We start from the raw sequence: 22495 nt of genomic DNA on the forward strand, positions 1-22495 counted from the left end.
TGGAGACCAGATTTCCTGGACCTGGAGTTACAGATGGCTGTGAGCCATCATGTGGGCACTAGGAACTGAACTCTGGTCTTCTGCAGGAGCATTAAATGCCTTTGACTGCTGAGCCATTTCTCCAACTCCATTTACCTTTTAATAACTGTGCACAGCTTGGGTGTCTGGCTGCCACACCCCTGGAACTCTGTTGACCTCCTCTGAGACACGGTCTTTCCCTGGCCTGGAGCTAACCCCTTATTCAAGCTTCGCTGGCTAGAGAGCCCCAGCCTCCCGTCTCTGCCCCCAAGTACTGGGATTACAAATGTGCACAACCACGCCCAGCATGGAGTCAAACCTAAATCCTTGTGCTGGTGAAGAAAGCACTCTGCTGACAGCCACCCCAGCCCCACACAGACTGGTCTACAGTAAGCTGGCTCTGGAGACAGAGCTGCAATATGGAGGATCAACTGTCAGAGGATGTTACTTAGTGAGGGGAAAAAAAAGCAAGCCCCCAAGTCACAAAAGGCAGAGGAACCTTGGGCACAAATGGATTAGCAAGGTAGGGGTTGCCAGGTGACAGTGGGGTTAAGAAGAAGAGCAGGTTCCCATGATGGTGGAACAATGCACCACACTAAGGTAGTAGCCAAAGGTGTCACACTCGTGCCCCCATGCACCAAGACCCAGCCCTGAGGTATGCTGCAGGCTTAGGGACACAACATCAGCACTGACTTCAGTTACAATGAGCACAACACAACAGCCATGAACCAAAGACAGGAGGTAAGAGGCGACTTCTGAGAAGTTTGTTACCTGCTGACATGGCTTTGAAGAAAAAAAAAATCAGTCAGATGGTGGTGGCACAGGCCTTTAATCCCAGCACTCAGGAGACAGAGGTAGACTAGTCTCTGTGAATTCAAGCCAGCCTGGTTTATACAGTGAGTTCTAGGACAGCCAAGGCTACATAGTAATACCCTGTCTCAAAAAACTAAAGTAAAATCCACTGGCCAATGGGTAAGACACTTGATACCAAGCCTGATGACCTGAATTCTATCCCTGGGATTCATATGAAGGGAGAAAGACCCCCAGAAGGTTGTCCTCTGACCTCCACATGTGCACCGTCCATACACACACGCTCACATAAATTAACTGACTTTTAAAAGCCTATTGAGCAAGAAGAGCTGGAGAGATGGCTCAGGGTTAAGAGCACTGGCTGCTCTTGCTAAGGCCTCAGATCCAATTCCCAGCACCATGTGGCAGCTCACAACTGCCCATAGCTCAGTTCCAGGGGATCTGATGCCTCTTCTGGTTTCTGCAGGCACCAGACATCGACACACATGCAAGCAACCCTACCCCCCCAAAACATGCACACATACAAAGACACACACACACAAACACACAGAGAGACGCTAGCCCATGCCCAGAAGGCTTGCCCGCAGTGACACTCAACGGCTCCTATGGAATCTGGTAAACGGGGACCCCGGACAGCAGGCATAAGGTACAGGGTCTGGCAAGGTTTTCCCTCAGTACAGCCTGGCATCATCTCCCCGATGCTCCTGAAATTCCCTCTGATATTTAACATGAGCTCAACCTGTTCATCTAGGACCCAGAGGGCAGATGAACACCAAGGAAATTTGAATCCTGCCATTCTCCTCTCCTGTTCTGAAGCCAGATCATGCAGCCTCCTTAAGCAAGCAGATCACTAGCAGCCTCTGTAAGTGCCTCTGGGCAAAATGCACAACTCATGGCTCCCCTCACATCCTGAGCCTCTAACCTCATCCCAGTTGTGCCAGAGCCTAGACCACTAGGAGTGGCCGACACCCCAGATACACAGAATGTCTCACCCAATCCTGCCCTCCAAAGCCAGAACATGTGTGCACTTTCTCTGTGTGTGCTGCTAGATGTGGAAATGTGAGTCCCAAGCAAGATCAGTGCACTCTGAGATGGAGACCCAGCTTCGCACAGCTCAGTAAGTGGTGGGAAAACCCTGAGCTTCACACCCCCCACACTCACCTCCAGCACAGGCCCTGCACCTAGGATGGTCCTCTCGACACCACTGGCATAGCCCTTCTGACTGAGTGCTGTGAGGCAGTGGATGAGAAAGTTGGTGCTCTGCGTCTTGCCAGAGCCACTCTCGCCTGAGATGACGATGCACTGGTTCACACGCTTGCGCAGCATGGCGTAGTAGGCCACATCTGCCAGAGCAAACACATGTGGCTCCAGTTTGCCCAGCTGCTGGTTCTCATACATCTTGACATACTTGGGATTGTAGATGGGCAGGAACTTGAAGGGGTTGATGGCCACCAGGATGCTACCCGCATAAGTGTAGATCTTGTGCTGCATGAAGCGCAGCTTCAGGTTCTGAAGCAGATTGGCTTCAGTCAGTTCTGGCAGGTTACACAGGTCGTCAAAGTCGGCCTGTGGCCGTGGCAACAGCCCACGCTCCACCAAGCGCCGAGCGGCTGTGGGCTGCGCCAGCAGTTGCATGTGCACGTACTGAATGCTGCCATCGGCATTGCGCTCCTGTAGCACAAAGTAGTAGCCATCCTCCTGCGGGTGGTCGTCCTGGGCACGTCGAGGCCAAAGCAGTACACGGTGCACGGGCGAGTCGCTGGCATCCAGCACCCACTCCTCCCCGCCTGACTCCTTCACCTCCACCAGCACGTAGTGCTTTGAGCCATCCAGGCGCAGGCTGGACACCGCATCTCGGATGACGTCGGTCGTGGTACTGTCCTTGGTGGCAGTCACACGGCATGAGGTCTGGCTCCCAGTGGTGGACAGCTGCGGGTAGATGTGCAGGTGGTAGGTGGCCTGCTGCCGACGGCCTGAGCTGCCAGCCTCGTGTCCACTCATTCTGTCGGCCTCCTGGCCTCAGCATGCCTCACCAGCGGGTGCGTACCCCTGGCAGCTGGAAGGAAGACCAAGATTAGCATGGTGACCACCCTGGCACAAACCGCGCCAGTCCCACAATAGAACCCACCAGGCAGCTCAGACCAGAAACAATCTGCTGGTCTTGAGAGTGACGACTCAAGTGCCTCCATTTACCTTCTTTTCTTCATGGCAAATATGGAACCCAGAGCCTATTGTGGGTAGGGCAGGACAGATATCCCCGAGTTATGACACAGCACGAAGGCAGAAGTGGGGTGTATGATTCTAGGCAGGAACTCCACCCCTGAGAGATGACTCCAGCCCCTTGCTGGGAGATTCTAGGCAGGGGACCCACCAAGCCATGCCCTAACTCTGGCAAATATTATATTTAACAAAATACGTTTACCTCTGTAGGATGCAAGAACAAGGAATGAGTAGAATGCTGATAATAGCCTGTCTGGTATCTTGCAGAAAAAACACAAATGCAGGATGGGTCAAATGCATGAGAACACTGTGCACCAACTGAAGACAATGAGGCCTTTACTCAGGCCAGCAGGAGAAGCTAGTCTGCAATCCCAACAGTAAATGAAACACAGGAGGAATTTCTCTTAGGGAGCTGAGAAGCCTTAAAAGGGAGTAGCAACCTGAAAGAGGGGCTCCGAAGGATGAAGAGGAGTTTGTTCATGAGACTAGCCGATAGAAGGGGGTGTGGTAGTCTTCACTGCCTGTTTTGATAAATAGAAGTTTTATTCCAAGGCAGAAATGCTATATGTGACCACTTTTGCTACAACACCAAAAAAGCAAGGTCACAAGAGAGACCGAGGGCTGACAAGGTTGCAGTATTCACCTCGCAGTCACTCCAGATGTTTGATGGCCTCTGACTTTGCAGAAGTATGACTCAGCACAAGCCTAAAAGACAAGCAGTCGAGGGCTGGCTCTGGCACTGGGATCCTAGGCTGTGAAACATGAGGAGGGACAAGGCTGAAAGAAGCTCCCTATGACAAGGTGACAGCAACAGTTCCCACAAGCACCATGGAAAATGCTCAAGGCAGACAAGACACAAGCTTCACTTCAGGTCTTTCTCCATGAAACCAAGGAGCCATCTTTTGGTAGAATATGGATCACTTGAGGTCAAGGTACTGCTCAGTGGTGGGAAACGCCCCTGGTAGTCTCGAGGTCCTGTGTTCTAGCCTCGGGCCCCCAAAATAAAATATTTGGTTCAATAGTTACAGGTACACCTGGTTGGCAGCACACACCTGTCACCCTAGCTATCAGGAAGCAGAGACAGGAGGATTTGAATAAAAGGCCAGCCTGGGCAGGTCAATCTCTGTGAGTTCAAGGCCAGCCTGGTCTACGTAGTGAGCTGCAGGACAGCCACAGCTACACAGAGAAACTCTGTCTTGAAACAACAACAACAACAAAAAGCCACCCTGGCAACTCAGCTTGATTCTGTCTCAAAATAAAAAGTGAAGAGGGCTGGGGGAGGAGGTATGGCCAGAAACCAAGCGCTAACAAGGTTATGGTATTTACCTCAGTCACTTCCAGACGTTTGCTGGCCCCTGACTTTGCAAAAGTGTGACTCGGCACAAGCCTACCGGGCTTCAACACCCAGTATTTCAAAACAGCAGGAAACAAACCCTCAAACACCCAGCCACACACAGAGATCCACAAAGATCTGAAGAAAACTTCACACATGCGAATCCCATGTAGACACTTCTTATCATTACTCCAAGCCCACACACAACCCTGACACTGTCTTTGGTATTTAGGACATTTAGAAATGGAGGCCACAGAGCTGGCTCAGCAGCTGAGAACACTGGCTGCTCTTCCTTCCAGAGGATCCAGATTCAGTTCCTAGCACTACATGGCAGCTCACAACCACCTGTAACCCCAGTTCCAAGGGATCTAGCACCCTCTTGTGACCTGCTTGGACACTAAGCACGCATGTGGTACACAGACATATATGCAGGCAAAATACTCATATACACTAAATAAAAGAAAAATCAAAAAAATAAAGACATCTAGACATGGTTTACTGTCTTCAGGACAGACAGCTGATGACCCTGAGGGTAGACATGCCTGCTAACACCTGACAACTGGGTTGGACCCTGGAACCCACAGAGAACCAGCTATGTTAGCGCATGCATGTAGTTCAGAGTCCCACAGTGAGACAGGGGCCACAAAGAAGCTCAAGGGCCAGCTAGCCTGAGGTACACAGTACCAGCACTGCAGAAATGGGAGACAGTACCCAGAAACAAGGCAGAGGTTGGTTGGGGTGGCACACGCTTGTTGCTGTGGCATCTGTAAGGCAGAGAGAGGTTGGAGGATGAATTCAAAGCCAGCCCCAGTTATATAGTAAGTTGGAAGCAAGTCTGGGCTACACAAGATCCTGTCTCAAAAAAAAAAAAGGAAAGGAGAGAAAACTGACTCCCAAAAGGCCTCTGACCTCTGATTGTGCACCATGGGAAGAGTACACGCAAGTGCAAACACGCACACACATGCACTTACACATGTGCATGCTTGCTCACACACACACACACACACAAACACACAGGCACATGACATGCTGTGTCATTGGCTGACTCCGGGCCACACACTTTTGTTGTTGCTGTTTTTAGCTTGTCCTTTCAGACAGGGTCTCACTATGAGGCACCGGGCGCCCTGGAACCTGCTATGAAGACCAGGCTGGCTCAATTTACAGGCCGTCTTCTGCCTGTGACTGCCTCTGCCCTCCCTGCTGTGGACTGGGGTCAAAGTTGTGCACCTTTTCCTATTGTGTGTATGTACCTGTGCCATGGGCACATGTGGGGGGTCAGAGACTACCTGCAGGAATCAGTTCTTCCCTCTACCATGTGGGTCCTAGGGATTAAATTCAGGTCATCAGGTTTAGCAGCAAGTACGTTCCTTTAACTGCTGAGCCATTTCACTGGCCCCTGGAAGTCTGTTTAAATGTTAAGCATTACTCCAGCAGATCCCAGGCATTCCCACCACCTCCCCTCTGACCCCCCCCCCCCCCCGTAAATCTCTCTGGAGAAATAAAGTGGAGGCAGATGAATGCTGCAGCAGTGTGGTCCCAAGAGCTCTGAACCAGTCAGCACTGCAGCATCCACAGCCAGAGGAGGAACAAGTGCAGCACAGCACACATCCTCTGCCACTTCCTAAGACGGAGCCACTGCAGCGTGAAAACACTGCCAAGAGTACACACAGACTTGGCAATTTGCTCTTGGTTCTAGACCCAAAAGCACTCAACAAAGAAACTCAAATCCCAGCACACAAATGCACACAGAGTGGCTCGCATTACAAGGCAGAAACACACCAAATGCTCATCAATGGATGAAGGCTAAGTAAAATGTGGAATACCACTCAGCCACTAAAAGGAAGGCTCCACTGGGACAGAACATGGGTGAAACCAGGAAAGATGATGGGGCATTAGTCACCCGGCAGAGCAACAACCTAACATGTATGTAAAAGTCCTGGGTTCCAACCTCTAAAGTGTAACCTGAAGGCAGTTGTACCTGCCATCCCAACACTGGGGCAGTGGAAGGAGGAGGATCGAGGACAACCTTGATTATGTAAGAAGTTTAAGGACAGCCTAGTATGTATGACAAACAAAAGAAATAGACAACAACACTGATATCCAGTGTGTGATCCCACTGAAAAGAAATGTCAAGAACAAGCCAATCAGAAAGGCAGGAAGAAAAGCAGAAGCTGCCAGGGGCCAGAGTGCTGTGTCTTCCACGGCAATGGACAGGTTCTGGAATGAGCAGCTGTGAGGATCGCACAACAATGAACCACTACCCTCTGAAGAGTTGTCCACTTTCAAGTAGTAAATTTTACACAGCTTCACTTCAATAAGACGGAAGCACTCAGGCCGTGCACTCCACATCCACAACAGTCTTTAAACCATAGCTGACAGGCTGTCTTGGGTGTAGTGGGGCGATAAAGGAGGGTGAGGAGACCCGTGCATCTCTGACCTTGGTCACAGCATTAGGCTCATGCCACAACCATACAAATGCCACACATGGCTTCCGGTGAGGCAATCACACCTTTGTAGACTGTTTGGGAAACTAGGCGATGTGAGTCTGGAGATGGCCTGGGCTCCGCAGATAAAGGTATTTGCCACCAAACCTGACACCTGACTGAATCCCCAGGACCTACCTGTGGCTGAAGCAGAAAACCTCCCACAAGACCCACAAAGTTGTCCTATGACTGCCACAACACGCCAACACACACAACCAATAAAATGGAAAACGAAAACCCACAGAATAAAAAGATAGGCTTGCTAATTCACACATGTCATCCCAGCACTTCCGAGGTTGAGGTATGAGAATCCTGAGCTCGAGGTCAGCCTGGGATACTGCTAGAGATCCTGTTTCACTCAGCAAGAGAGGGGTGGGAGGCTGCTAGTGCAGCAGGGGCTCTAGGGTGGGGCCTGAAGCCATGCTCACCTGGCAGTTCAGGTCACTCTAGGAGTCAATCATAGAATGTTCCAGGTGATGCCCGGAGGGCAAGCACAGTCTAGGTGAGAAACACAGGGACTCAAAGTGCAATTCTATACCTTATCAAGTCACACACACTCACATGCCGACAGTCCTTCACTGCGTGTGGACTTTCAGTTAAAGGTGCCCTGTGGATACCACAGGGGTCCTGTACATAACATCACCTAATGATGGTGAGCTGGGTCAGTCCACTGTGTAACGTTTAAAAAAGTGACAGAAAAGGCTAATGATGTTGCATTTGAAAAAAAAAAATCTGTCAAATGACACCTGACTGCACACTTCTTGTGGACCCACTAGTACCAATAAGGGTGTCTACATGCCCACAAGCTCATCTGTACAACACATGCACGAGTACACACATAAAAACACATGCCCTGTGCACCCAAGCCCCCACACCTTTGCACATACGATCCTGCATGCATTCACTCATGGGTCTATGTCCAACACCACAAAAATATGCCCATAGCCAGGCTCAGAGACCGTCACCCCTCCTAGGGCATGTGTTCTGAGAAGTGACCCCTGGGTACAAGCCTACTTTGGACTGTCACCAGACTTCCTAACTTCCTAGATACAGATGACCAGAGGTTACACTGGTGCCTACCCACTATCCCTAACAGGGACCATCTCCCATGGGAGAAGCCAGCAGGGCCTGCTGATGGGGTGTGGCTAGTCCCTGGAGCACTGCCACCTGTCCTGCCCAAAGCCCTTGACTGAGTCCCTTTGACCATGCTGTAGATGTAGGCTGGGCAATCTATGCCCAGTTCAGGCCCTTGCTTCAGAAACTGCCCTCTCAGAGGCAGGAATGAGTGAGGTTTGTGGGACAGCTAACAGGACCTGCTCAGCAAGCCCCATCTCAAACCGGAAGAAAGCTGATAAGACTTCTTGCCCAAGATGCCTGCTGCCCTGCTAGGCTGTGGGTAGAGGGGATGGAAGGCAGCTAACAACAGGTAAGGAGACTGCACCTTAGACAGCACCTCTTTCCATGTTGGACTGCCTGCTTCCTGGGAAATCCCTGCCATGGGATCAGCCTAGGGAGCCCCTGGCAACTTGCCACCCTCCCCAGGTGCATACTGATGCAAAGAGGAAGAATTCTGCTTGAAGGGAGCACTATACCCACCTTCAAACCAGAGTCCAGCAGCCCACAGGTGCAAGTAGGGGGATTGCTTGAGCCTAGGGTTTCAAAACCATTGAGAGTCTGGCTCAAAAAAATAAACAAAAGCTATAAACAAAGATAGAGACACAAAGATACAATAAGAGAAACATCTAGCCAGTCAGTTGTGGCACGCACCTTTCGTTCTAGCACTCAGGAGGCAAAGGCAGGTGGATCTCTATGAGTTCAAGGCCAACCTGGTCTACAGAGCGAGTTCGAGGACAGAGAAACGGTCTCAAAAAAAAAAAAAAGACAGACAGACAGAGAGAAAGAGAAAGAGAGAGAGATCCAGGGCTCCACTGGGGGATCCTAGGAGGCAAGGGCTCCACCTCAAGCCATGTCCCCAGTCCCTTATAAGGGATTCTAGGCAGGGGCTCCACCTCTGAGCCACGCCCCCAGCCCCTCACGGGGCATTCTAGACAGGGGCTGTACTGCTGAGTCACAGTTTCAATAATTATAGCTTCATGACATCTTTCTCCAGGGGACTTGGTTTTCTGTGACTTCCGGTACACCTACCTCATGCAGTGTTCAGAGTCTGGGACCCGGAAGCTCATCAGGCTGTGGCCCAACATCCTGTCTTAAGTGGATGTGAAACCCATACCCTGAGAATCCCCGGGTGTGTCTAGAAAGGATACACACATGAAACCATGAGCCACTGTCTGTGTTCCCTGTGGAAAACAGCTTGGCTGCAGGGCAGGCTTGAACAGTAGGTCCTGAGAAACTATATTCTGTCTCGCTTTATTATTAATTTATTTCAAGAGACACAGTCTGTGGTCTTAAATTTACAGGAAATGCTACTGCCTCGGGACTACAAGTGTGAGCACATGACTGGTGATTTTCTCTCGTTAAGTGTGGATTTTTTTTTTTTTTTTAAAGAAAAACTGAAGAGGTTTACTGTGCAGTGCATGCTGACCTGGAATTCCACTGTCTGCCTCAGCCTCTGGACTGCTGGAATCATAGACATGGAACCATGTCTATGGAACATGGCATGGAACCATGCCAGCTTCTCAGTTCTTAAATACTGAAAAGCTAATGTGCTTGACCTCCTCAAGTACCAACCACCCCATTATGCTCCCCCCCCCCCACACACACACGTAAGCAGAGGAAAAAAGAAACAAGCTGTCAGAAGCAGTTTCTCAAAAATTAGTACAAAAGCAATCCCCTTAGGGCTGGGGAGATGGCTCAGTGAATATGTGTCATGCACAAAGTAAGTCCTGATCCCCAAACCCCCATAAAAAGTCAAGGATGGGCTGGGTGGTGGTGGCACATGCCTGGAATCACTGCACTCAGGAGCAGAAGCAGGTGGATCTCTGAGTTTGAGGCCAGCCTGGTCTAGTGAGTAAGTTCCAGGACAGCCAGGGCTACACAGAGAAACCCTGTCTCGAAAAAAAAACAAAAACAAATAAAAAGACAAAACCAAGAGTGGAAACGCAGGCTCACTGGCCAGTCTGGCTAGCCAACTGTGTAGCTTCTGGTTCCATGAAAGACCCAGCCTCGAAAACTAAAGTGAAGCACAACTGAGGAAACATCTGACATCATCATCTGGCATCTACATACAAGTACCATACAAGTTGCTAACATGTATGTGAGTACACACATTCAAACACACACACACACACACACACACACACACACACACCAATCCTTTTGTCCAGATCAAATCAACCTGGTAAATCATTAAAGGGGAGTCATCAGAAACAAAACTGGTTAGTAGAATGTGGAACTCCCACCCAACAGAATACTACTCAGCAACAAAACAGAATCAAGTTCAGGTCCATGCAATAGTGTGGAAAAACCTCAAAAACACCATGCTGCAAACTTCCTAGTTCACAATGCAATCCCAGCACTAGGGAGGCTGAGGCAGGAGGACTGCCACCAGTTTGAGGTCAGTCTAAGTACACAGTGAGTTTGTACTTCAAAAAAAAAAAAAAAGCCACAATGCTAAGGGCAGACAGCCAGACTAGAGAGGGCATGTGGTACATGAGTCATCAATGACAAACTCCCAGGTAGACCACTCCACAGAGGATGGCACATCAATGACATTAGTGCCTGTACTGGGCTAGGAAGAGAATATCTATGGTAAAGGATTCCCTTTAGGGGATGTGGAATGGCCTTCAAAGGAGATAATGTCCACACGTGTGCACACGCATGCACGCATGTGCTTGTAGCATACTGTGTCTCTGCTAACATCACAGCTAGCAGCATGTAAGTTGGAATGTTCCCATGAACTAAGACCAAGTCTCAATCTGCAGTCAAGACTGGTCCAGAGCACACGATCCTTCTCTCCAGCCTCCCCAGTGTGCCGAGCACAGATGAGTGACCACACCTGACCTAAGCATGCCTCCTAAAACCTGAAAGACAGTTGGCGAGAGGGCTTGGCCACTAGGACGTTCACTACCCAACAATGAAGACTAAAGTTTGAATTCCCAAGCCCATGTGAAAAGCCAGGTGACACCTTTAATCCCAGCACACTGGAGGGAGAGGCAGGCAGAGGAGGCCAGCCTGGTCTAGGTAGTGAGTTTCAGGTCAGTCAGAGCTACACACTAAGACCCTGTCCAAAACAAAACAAAACAAACAAACAAAAAAAAAAATCCAAGCCTGGCTACATGTGGTGACCAGCATCCGAGGGTGGTATAGACATAGGAGGAACCCGAGAGCGCAACCATCAGCCAGCCTCACCCAACAGCAGCACATCCTGTCCAAAGGACAGAGGAGAGAGATAGCCTGCTCTGGGCTCCACATGAATGAACACTTGCACACATGTAGCACATGAATTCAACACACACACACACCTCCATGTGCACACCAAGCTTTTATCAGCAATCCAGACTCAAAGAAGACACCAACTCTTGGCCCATGCAAGGACAACATGAGGCCTAGTGTTGGGATTCGGCTGAACACAGGCAGCCACTCTTCAAGTCTCCTGCGTGAAAAGCCAGGCTCAGAGCCACATTCTGGCAGCCACTTTGGAATTCACTAGAGGAGGCAGAATGGGGCCCCACAAAGAGCAGGGCAGCCGACTCGTTTATATAAGGCCATAATTTGAAGCCACGTGTTTAGCGGGTGAAATCATTCCCCAGCTAAAAGAAGAAGGCTGGCGTTAGGGCAGGATGGGCTGAGCAGTGGGGGGATCAACTACCCATGGTACCTCTCTGTTCCCTGTGGCTCTTAGTTTCCTTTTGTATTTGTATGTGTGAACATGTGTGTGTGTAGCCCGCTGCCCCCCCCCCCCATGAAAACCAGGGTCTAGCTATGTAGACCGGGCTGGCCTGGAACAGCCCATTCTCCTTCCTCAACCTCTAGAGGCCTAGGACCACAGGCATGCACAACCATGTTCCAGAGGGCTAGGATCATAGACATGCACAACCATGCTCTAGAGGGCTAGGATCACAGACATGCACCACCACACCCATTACTTAATTACTATTTGGAAGGATCCGAAATGCGCTGATGAATGGCTGAAATCAGCTGATCTGACAGTTGCAGAGATCAGAGCCGAGGAGCCACAGAACAGCCCTGTTCCAGTGTTGGTCCCAGCCCCAGACAGAAGACAGTACTATGCACAGGAGAGGTTGGGAGTTAAGAGAGCACCTCATGCCAGGCAGTGGTGGTGGCACTCGCCTTTAATCCCAGCACTCAGGAGGCAGAAGCAGGTGGATCTCCGTTAGTTTTAGGCCAGTCTGGTCTACAGAGCAAGTTCCAGGACAGGCTCCAAAGCTACAAAGAGAAACCCTGTCTTGAAAAAAATAAGAGAGAGAGAGAGAGAGAGAGAGAGAGAGAGAGAGAGAGAGAGAGAGAGAGAGAGAGAGACAGAGAGAGAGAGAGAGAGAGAGAGACAGAGAGAGACAGAGAGACAGAGACAGAGAAAACACCTCACAGCTCAGTTTATAGGAGATGGTCCAGTGATAGGAAATAGGATCTCACAAGAGGAACTCCCTCCTCCCCCAAGTGGAGATGGGTTGGGGCATGGTTCATGGGTGGAGTCCCTGCCTAGAACCTCAGAGTGAAGGGCTGGGGGCAGATAGGGTTCACTGGTGGAACCTCTGCCTAGAATACCCCAGCAAAGGGCTGCAGGCCTGGCCTAATGCTACAACAGTTGCCTACTATGCACAAGGTCCTGGTTTCCATTCCCAACACTGCAAAGAATAAAGAAAAAAAATAGTGTAGGTGGCCCTAGAAATGTATCATGAGTTGACTGGACTCCAGCCAAAGTCCAGCATGGAATATTAGAAGAACTATTAGGTGTCTAGTAGCCCAGACATTGCCACATTTCGGGATGCCCAAGGGCCACGGGGGCAAAGCAGAGGTCTGCAACTTCTACCTAGAGCTCTCAGTGAGCCAGCATGGAGGACACCATTGGCCAGGCTGGAAGTTGTCTGGACTGCTCGCTGGGATCCACACCCCCTGGGAACACTGGAGTATGAAGCTACTCGGGAAGGGAATCTTGATGGAACAAGAGTTGAGAAAGTATCACAGAAAGATAGAACAATCCCTAAAAGCAATGTCTGGCACTCTCAGAAGATACAGGGTAAACATGGGCTCACAGCACTTGAGTGGTGTGGAAGTCTCCCCTGTATGCTGTGAATACACTCAGTTTTGGTTTTTTTTTTTTTTTCCTTTTCAGCATTGGGAATGGAACCCATCACCTTGCACACACCATGCAAACACTCTACTACCATAGAGCTAGAGCCCCAAGGCTGACCCCACACAGGAGAGGCTGAGGCAAGCGGTCTAGAAGTTCACACCAGCAGGGCTACTCATCAAGACCCTGTCTCAAATAAGGACATAAAAAAGAACATACAAATTCAGAGGGAGGCAGAGATGGAGACTGCTGGGATGTGACCTGAGCCATAGGCCACCCAAGCCCAAGATCCTGGAGGGAGCAGGAAGGAGCTTTTACCTGGAGCCTCTGAAGAAGGCAGTCTCCTGGACTTGGGACTTTGGGCCTCCAGAACCCAAAAGTTTCATCCCTGCTGTTTTAAGCCATCTGGCTTGTGGCCACTTATGGCAATCTAGCATCCATATCTATGTGCCCAAGAGGAGACATGGGGTGTTCTACATGCAATGGTTCTGGGGTGCTGCCAGCAAGACCTGGAGGTGGCTGCGGCCTTCTGTCTCTCCAGCTTGAACATGGTACAAAGGTCCTGTGGAGTCTCCCCTAACTCCACAACAGAACTCAGAACATGCCATTTTTCCTTTCTGAGGCCACTCTTGACATCTAAGGATCAGATACCATGGAGAAGTATGAGCTGGGCCACTTTAAATACCATCTGCCACCCATTTCTCAAGGCATTCTCCCTGCCTGAGGTCTACCTGCCTATGTCCTGAAAAGCCAGTGTCTGTCTTTCTCTCTCAACAAGGTCTCGTATAATCTGGCTGGCCTCCCACTCACTATGATCTTCCTTCCTGTCTGGATGTCAAGGCATGTTTACATGATGCTCATATGGAGCTTGGGGCTTTGCGTACCCTAGGTAGGCTCTCCAAGAACTAAACTCCCATCCTGGTCTGCCTGTCTTCTTTGAAGCAGAGTTTCTGTAGCCCACGATGGTCTTGAACTATTAATCTTCCTATATCATTTTCCCCAAAGCTGGAATGACAGGCTTGTGTCCTCTTCTTCCAGTCACTGAACACCACCCCAGTGTCCCCAGGGTCTGGCATTGGGTTACTATCTTGAGAATGTGGCCATGAGGGAGGTGAATGACACTCAACTAGAACAAAGGCACATTCCCACAGTCACTACGCACCCTGGCATACCTACTCACTGATAAGCTCAGCACCAGTTTTAGCTGCAACTACTTGGGTGGAACACTACTGGTATAGATGGAGCAGGGGCCTCAACGTTGGTCTGCATCCTCCAGTGTCAGGACAACCACAGCAAAGAACGACTTGTCTCAAACATCTGAAGAGTGGAGAGACCCACAAACCCACATGTCATAGTGGATGTTTGGGATTGGGAGGTAGGAATGCAGGGAAGCAACCAGAGGTGGACACAACTGGAAGGAGCATGGGGGCAGGTGCCAAGTGAGGGCAGTGACGGCAGTGAGGGCACAGGCCAGCTATGGCTAGTTAGGAAACAGGTCCAGTACGGATGTGAGATGAGTCAAAGAAGGATGGTCAGATCCTGAGGCCCTACAAATGTGGGAAGGAGTTTAGATAGTCACGTGTGTCAGATAGGGACACTGTGGGGACTGATAAGAGTCTGGAAAAAGCAGGATCCCATGCAGTGGTCTCTGCAGGTGTCAGGGGAGCTTACAGTGGCAGATGTCAGACCTATGACAAGCAGGCAAGCTCTGGGTGCAGGTGGGAGGCAGGGCACAGGCCCTATAAGTGAGTAGGTTTGGGATCATTCCCCATGCCTCACAGGCTGCAAAATAAAGGCAAAGCACACTGAGAAGCAGACAGGTCCCATGTACAGAACAGACATCTCTGTGGATCTTTCTAGAATTTCCACAGACCACTGAACACTAGGTCCCAGAAGCAGAGCCACCTGAAAGACACCAACATCCTGCCTGCTGCTTAAAGTTGGTGAGACAGCTAAGCCTTACTCCAGTCACAGGGCCCCTGGGAGGGCAGGAAATCACTCAACTCCCCCCACACACACACCCATTTGATTACTGAAACAGAGTCTCTCATGGAGTCCACACTGGCCTTAGGCTCCTACCCTCCTGCCTCAGAGTGACTGGGCTCCCAACTTGTTTTGAAGGACAGTTGACTTACAGTCTAGGAGGTAAGACCAGTTAAGGTTCTGTAGTTGGGGTCATCTAAGGCCCTGAGGGTGGTAGGATAATCAGTGACCTAGTGTCAGGCTCTTGAGTGGGTTTCCCCAGCCTAACGGCTCTGCTGTGTGGGAACTCCCCAGTGATGTCATACCATGGGACTCTCCATCTTATTGGCTGCTATGTGGGTCTGGGCCTCAGGCTGGGAATGAAGTAGTCACTCAAAAAATACTGTCTCCTATATTTCCAAAGGTTAAGAATCCTCTGTGGGAAATGCCTGGAACCATAGCATTTTAGATTTTTGATATTTCTGGATTTTACAACATTTACAAATACAAAAAAAAAAAGCAGCCTGGCATACATGCCTGTGATCCCAGTACTTGGGAAACTGAAGCAGAAGATTGTTACAAAGGAGACTGAACACTGCAAGTTCCGGGCCAGCAGTCTAGCTCTCAAAAAAAAAAAAAAAAAAAAAAAAAGCATGCTGATGATTCCACCCAACTATACGCCAAAAAGCTTCTGCATCGACCCTGCCATTCATCGGTCAGCCCTGCAACATTTGCACTGGGTCTCTGTTGATGGCAATCCATCTCATGATGCCGCATGAGGAATATTCTATCCATGGCATTACGTGAGTGGCTCAGAAAGTTCCAGTTTTGGGAGAATTTACAAGTTTGGATTTGGAAATGATCTTCTGCTGTGGCAGAGCCCTTGCCCGGCATGCAGGGACCCAGGTTTGGTTCCAACAGTGAAAACAAAATCCCAAATATTAACAGTAACAAATTCCTGTCAAGTTTCCTCCAAAGTCCACAGGGACTCCACCTTCAGGACCCAGCAGGACCTCTGTGACCTGTGAGACGGGATCTAACCAGGAGACCCAGTACCACATGCCCTGCCCTTGTGTATACTTTTGGTGACACTCACCAACTAACCCACTGGAAACCTATACACATGGGGGCTCGGTACTCATGTCACCAAACAAAGCCCAGGCCCTAGGGCCAGCATGGACAGGTAGTGTGGAAAGCGTGTCTCTCATGTACATCAGTGACTGCCACTGGCCGACTGTCTTCAGGGAACGCCATCAGGAAGTATGGGTGTCACTGAATCCTTACAGACCAAGGCCGGAATGCTGCTCAAGTCCCACAGTACAGAACACTGCCTGCTATAGAGAACAACTACCATCCCCAAACGTCACGGAGTGACTGCCACACAGTTCAGGGGTGCCCTAAAGTCTCAGGGGTACAGAAGGTAGCTTGGCTCCTCCCATGCCCACAAGACTCATGACAGATCCAGCAAAGGGACGTAAACACAGTGATCTTAAGAAATAACCACCTGGGCTGGAGAGATGGCTCAGAGGTTAAGAGAGCTGACTGCTCTTCCAAAGGTCCTGAGTTCAATTCCCAGCAACCACATGATGGCTCACAACCATCTGTAATGAGGTCTGGTGGCCTCTTCTGGCCTGCAGGCATACACACAGACAGAATATTGTATACATAATAAAATAAATAAATATTTAAAAAAAAAAAAAAGAAATAACCACCTGTCTCAGTGGCCGAGTCCACACTCCACTTCCAACCTCTCTGTCTTTCCCTGCTAAGCCCATGAGAAAAGTCAGACCAAGTCCCCAGTGGACCAGATGCTTCTGCTCACATTTCCTTTCGACAGTCATGCCTACCTATCCTGATAAATTCCATCTCTGTGGACAATGAGATCCTGTCACCATCCCAAACCAAGTCCAGGAACCCAAGCATCCTCACCAGGAAATGAGTGCCTGGGGAAGTTCCAGTGACCTAAGGACAGAGAGGGGAGCCCCTTACTGGCTTCACTCATTCAAGAACAGATTACGGTAGCTCTGACTCTGGGAAGGGTAACAGGAAGAACCATGGTCTGGGTGCTGTTACTGATGCACAGCTGTAGCCTTGCTGCTCAGGAAGCAGCATTATTACCTCCAAGGTCTGGCTCCCTGGTACTCCATAAGAGCTTATTTACTTTTAATTATGTGTGTCTGTGTTGACTTATACTGTGTTTGCAGCTTTTCCAGAAGACAGTGTCAGAGTCACGTAGAGCTGGAGTTACAGGTGACTGTGAGCTGCCCACATTGGCTTGCTGGGAACATATTTCTGGTCCTCTGAAAGAGCAGCAAGCAATTTTAACCACTGAGCCATCTCTCCAGCCTTCCCCATGGCTCTAGAAAGAAGCTTTCTGCCCCTGGACACCTTCACAGCTCCTGCCAGGGTGTGAACTCCTGACTACACAGACAAAACAGTTCCTGTTCCCCTCACTGTCCCCAAGGGCCAACTCCAAGCCTGGATCCCAGTCAACCCTCCATTCTCACTGAAAGATTCTGAAACCCTTCCAGAAGCTTCTTTAAACTAATTGTCTCAGATAGTAGCTGATCCATGATGGAGTAGCTTTGGATGTTTTTCTCTGTGACACAGAAATGATATGAATGGGGCATCCCATTTCATGCTGTTTGTAAATTTCACCTGGCCCCTTATCCAGTACTCACAGCCCCTTGCAAACCACAAAAGAAAGCCAGCCAGGTGTAAGCCAGGTGGTGGTGGCGCACACCTTAATCCCAGCACTCGGGAGGCAGAGGCAGGCGGATCCCTGTGAGTTCGAGGTCAGCCTGGTCTATAAGAGTTAGTTCCAGGACAGGCTCCAAAGCTGCAGAGAAACCCTGTCTCGAAAAACCAAAAGGCTAGGTGTGGTGGTTCAAAACCTGCCATCCTGCACTTGAGAGGCTGAGGTAGGAGGACTGGGGAATTCAAGGCCAATTTGGGCAATCCCTCTCCGCAAAAGTCCCCAAAGATCACCAGCTCCTTCCAGACAGAACCCCAGCCACTCTGGATTTACTGTGAACATAAGAGGGTAGAATGCAGAAAACTCCCTTACCAGGAGCTTCCCAGAGTTGACGTGGTCAACCAACTTACTCATTCCTTAAAGTGTTTATTCAACAGAGAAAGAACTGGATGAACAGTGTGGGGGGGATGATGTGTCTCCCCAAAGCCCTCTACTGGCTGAAAACCAAGTTTGTCACTGATCCAGTGTTAAGGGCCAAGACGCCCTCACCCTTTGCTCATGAGCTCAATTCTTAAAGCCCAGGATGCTTAATTTTACCTTTTTGGTCATTGAAACTGTAGCTGTACAGCCCAGGTTGATCTCAACTCAGGATCTTCCTGTCTCAGCATATCTGCTGGGGCTGCACGTGAGGCCACTCCAAGATCCCCACCCCTGCACTTTAAAGACAACTCCATCAGGAAACAAGGTTCTTTACAATGACGATTAAAATGAAGCGAGATCCCCAACATGGACTTTCATCTGTGTGGTTAGTGTCCTCCTAGTTAAGACACAGGGACAAGCTCAAAGAAAGATGACAGGAGACAAAGGGGGAAGATGGGGCCACCCATGAGCCTGGGGTAGATTACCATGAACCCCAGTGGAGGCGGCCATGCCTGTACATGGTCTTGGACTCCTGGCCTTCAGAAGCTCATGACGGCCTGTGGGTTGTCCATCTAGTCTGTGGCAGACGCAAAACTGCCAGAATTAGCTCTAGCTTGATCCATCTCACACGTACACACATGTGCGTATGACACCCTGCAGAGCCGGGATCTACATAATGAGTCAACTCTGCCAGCTTATTCATCACCACACAATCCTCCAGGCTGAACCCCTGAATCACTTCTCAGGGATCCCTGACTAGGAAATGAGCAGATCCCTAGCTTATCGGCTGCATTTTTCCAATGTGCCTTAATAGTGGAGGCTTTTCCCAGTCAAAGTGGATAGCAGTGCAGAGACAAGGCCCTTTGTTCTGTCCCTCCGGGAACCACGAGGGCAGAAGAGAAGGGCCTGTCTTGCTCTGTGAGGAGGCCACGCCTGGGTCTGGCTGAATGGTGGGCCGGGCAGGGGCTGCCTGGCACAGCTAGGTTGGGGACCTCAAAGACACAAAGGCTTGGCAGGTGGGACATGGGGAGGGGTGTACATCTGAGAGAGGGTCATTAGCTGGATGAGCTCCAGAGTAGACGACCTTCCCCACTGAAGTAAGCAGTTATGTCACTGTCATTGGTGAGAGGAGTCAAAAGAAACAGGCAGAAAGAGAGGGAACAGCAAGGAACAAAGATACAAACCCCAAAAACTTCAACAGTGTGGGAAAGGATGAGTACCTTGGGGGCCTGGGCCCGTGGAGAAGATAATGCCATTTATCAGAGGCATGGCGATCAGACAACCTTTGATAATGGAGTCTGGTATAGCTAATCTTGCAAGAAAAGTGACAGTTTGTTCCCAGATGGGGACAGAGTCTCCTGAAACTCAGGTCAGTGATGATACAATGGCAAGAGAGACAATGGCCCTGCTGTGCCTGTCAGGCTGTCTCATGGGGCCCACCTGCCTTGGTCCCTCCAGGGTATCCCTCCTCCCACCCAGCAGCTAGCAGAATTGGCATCCAAGGTCTCCCCACCTATCCCTCAACTCCTGCAAATGCCGGGGAGAAGCACTGAGTCCAGGAGGGGCTGTAGCCATAATTTCACACACACAGCATCTATTCTTGACTTGGGTCCGTTCCAAGTGGCTCACTCCACACGACACAACCTGTCATCATCTCTGGTCACCACCCTCATGATAGTGTGAGCCAGGGATGCTACAGCATCACAGGGTAGACAAGGTGGCCCTGCAGCCAAAGAATGACCCCCACACCAAATATCACAACAGTTTGACAGCCACATCTGAATTAAGGGCTATTGTAGAGGGTTGAGGATCAAGAACTTCTTGGCTTTTTGTTCTCTTGTGGTGCTGGAGATGCCTGGGCCTTGAATGTGCCGAGAGCTGGAGTATGAACCTGGCCTGTCAGCTATGCTCCCTAGTTCTAGAGTCTAGAGATCCATCTTCGAAGCTAGCACTATTTTGAGGAAACAAAGACCCACTTTTGGTGGTTGAATGGAATAGACAGCTGAGACAAACAAAAGCAGGGGTCAGCAAGTGTGCCAAAGGGCAGACCCCATTGCGATTGGGTCTCTGCTCATGTCATTGTGGTTCATCACTAACATGACTTCCCAGGTTTGGCTGGGATCAGCCACCTCTTCGGAGGATATATAATGAACTCACCTCATCCTAAACCTCGATCTCCAAGTCCCCAATTCTGCCCCTTTGATAACCCATGCCGCCTGTCACTGTGCGCACCTGCCTGATGGGAATACCATTTTTTCTATGAAAAGGGACAGTAGTTGTCCCTCTGAGGTACAAGGAGGTCTCAGCTCTGCTCTCGGGAGGCAGCCAAGCACTTGGCACAACCAGCTCTTGCTCTGTTAGACTTTGAACCCATCCAGCACATGCCACTCCAGAGATGAGGGAAGAGAAGCCACTATTTCAGAGTCCTGTCAGGAAGGGTGTCAAGCCAAGAGTCCTGAGACCCAACTGACCCACACGATCACCAGCTGGACTTGAGAGAGGGTTTTACCAGCTTTGTGCTTTGTGCAAGAAGCACACTGGATACCTGGATAGGGGTGTGGCTCCACGGTGGAACACTTACCCAGCATGCATGTGTAAGGCTTTAAGTTCCATGCCCAGGAATATGCAGGAGACAGAGGAAAGTCGGGGCTGCATAAAACCAAAGGGTATGTACCAGAAACACGAAAGTTAGTAAGTGGGGTCAGCTCTTGAAAAAGAGACCAATCCAGTTACTTTGCAGAGGAGGAAACCAGACACAGGGCACTTCTTCCAGGAGACCCCCACGGAGTCACATGCTCTGAGTGCACAGTGGAAACCACATGGCCTTGGCATAGGAAGATTCAGGTCCTCCCTGGGGTCTCCAGACCCAAGCAGTCTTTGACATTGCAAGAGGCATGACTGAGCAGTGTGCCCTAGGGCAGGCTAAGATGAGAGCTTTCTTACAGAACATTCCAGAAGTGAATAGGGCAGTCATGTCTCTGAGAGTTTCTTTATATTCAGATTTGTGTACTAAACCTGGCTTTCTTCTGCAAGCACACAGCAGATAGGGAATCCTAGCAATCGGGGAGGGGAAAGAAGAAAGTCATGCCATCCAAAACTAGGCAGTTTCAGGCCCCTGTAGGAGCAGATGGGCCTTTGACAACTTTCCAGTTGTCTATGTCACCTCCAGTCATTCCTGGACACCTTAAGATTCTGGAGTCTAAGGCCAGACAATACTCAGGGAAGGAAGGAGCTGTAACATGAGGGGCTGCATCCGAGCCAAAGAGGCAGATAGGCCTCCCCTCAGAAGCCCTGGGGCTAGGAGACCCCAGAAAAAGAACGGAGGGCTTGCTGGAGCTGTGCTTCCCTGGTGCTGAGCTCACAACCACTGCCAGGGGACACATTTCCTGTATGTCGGGTTTTACCCATTTAAGTCCAAGGATGCAACTCTCTTGAGAGGGTGGCTTCCACCCTACCCGGCTCCTTTCCTTCTGATATGCCGGCCGGCCGTTCGGAGTGTTAGCACTTCTCCCTAGCTCCCCTAGAACCCGGCTAGTCCTTTCTTGAGCGGAAAGTGATGCGCGTTCCAAGGCAGAGACAGACCCAGAGGGCGCTGGGACTCGCCCCTGCGGATCACCCAGCTGTCGGGGTGTGAAGTCAGGAAGAAGATGAATCAAGAAGGGGAAGGCGGGGGCGAGCCTCCAGAGGCTGCACCCCGTCATCTCCCGGGCCGCTGGAGCCCATTCCTCCTCCTCCCCCCACCTCAGGCTTTCTGAGGAGCTGTTCTCCCATGGCTTTCCAGGCCCATCTTTTGCACGCTCCACTTCCAATAGCGGGCTGCCACAGACCTTGTCCCGTTCTCTGAGCGCCGGGCACACCTCGGCGACACCCGAGAGCTAGGACCGCGCTTTAGACGCCTCTTTCCCCAGCTCGGGCTCTCAGCTCCGCCTTCCTGGCCTCCTTGATTTCCTGAGACCCCCCCCCCGCCTCAGTTGCCACCTCAGCCACGTCCTCTCCGCAGCCGCCGCTCAAAGGCGCCGTCGAGCCCCGTAAGCCCGCCAGCCTGCCCCCATCAGTCTCCCTGCGACCCCCAGGCCGCGTCCCACCCTCGCGCCCCGGGACACCAGCACCAACCCCGGTTCGGGTCTCCGGTCAGGAGAACCGCTGCGAGAACTCACCTGAACCTCGGCCGCCGCGCGCCGCCGGTCCCCGGCCGGCTCCCCGCCCGGACGCCCGCCTGCCCGCCCGCTGCTCCAGGCCGCCCCGCCCCGCCGCGCCTCGCCCGCCGCTCCCCCGCGCGCTCCTACTTCCGGGTTCCGGAGGGGTCGAGAGGGCGGGACTCCAGCGTGCCAAGGAGGCGAGGC

At 50.8% G+C, this 22495-nt stretch overlaps 1 protein-coding gene across 20 annotated transcripts in view; it reads right to left on the reverse strand.

Moving 5' to 3' along the window:
• The window catches only part of Myo9b (myosin IXB), an 89866-nt gene extending 67497 nt beyond the window's left edge, over positions 1 to 22369 (reverse strand). For 19 of the 20 annotated variants that reach the window (XM_038325210.1, XM_038325207.1, XM_038325205.1 and 16 more), the window contains exons 1-2: positions 22310 to 22369; positions 1990 to 2884 (exon numbers count right to left, since the gene is read on the reverse strand). In XM_038325210.1, the coding sequence (XP_038181138.1) occupies positions 1990 to 2829 (840 nt within the window). In that variant the 5' untranslated portion in view covers positions 2830 to 2884; positions 22310 to 22369. Of the gene's footprint in view, positions 1 to 1989; positions 2885 to 20733; positions 20802 to 22309 lie in introns of all 20 variants that reach the window. The other variant, XM_038325193.1, reaches the window with a different exon arrangement.
• Between the last annotated feature and the right edge of the window lie 126 nt (positions 22370 to 22495).

This window comes from Arvicola amphibius, chromosome 4 (assembly GCF_903992535.2).
Source record: "Arvicola amphibius chromosome 4, mArvAmp1.2, whole genome shotgun sequence".
Lineage (NCBI taxonomy): Eukaryota > Metazoa > Chordata > Mammalia > Rodentia > Cricetidae > Arvicola > Arvicola amphibius.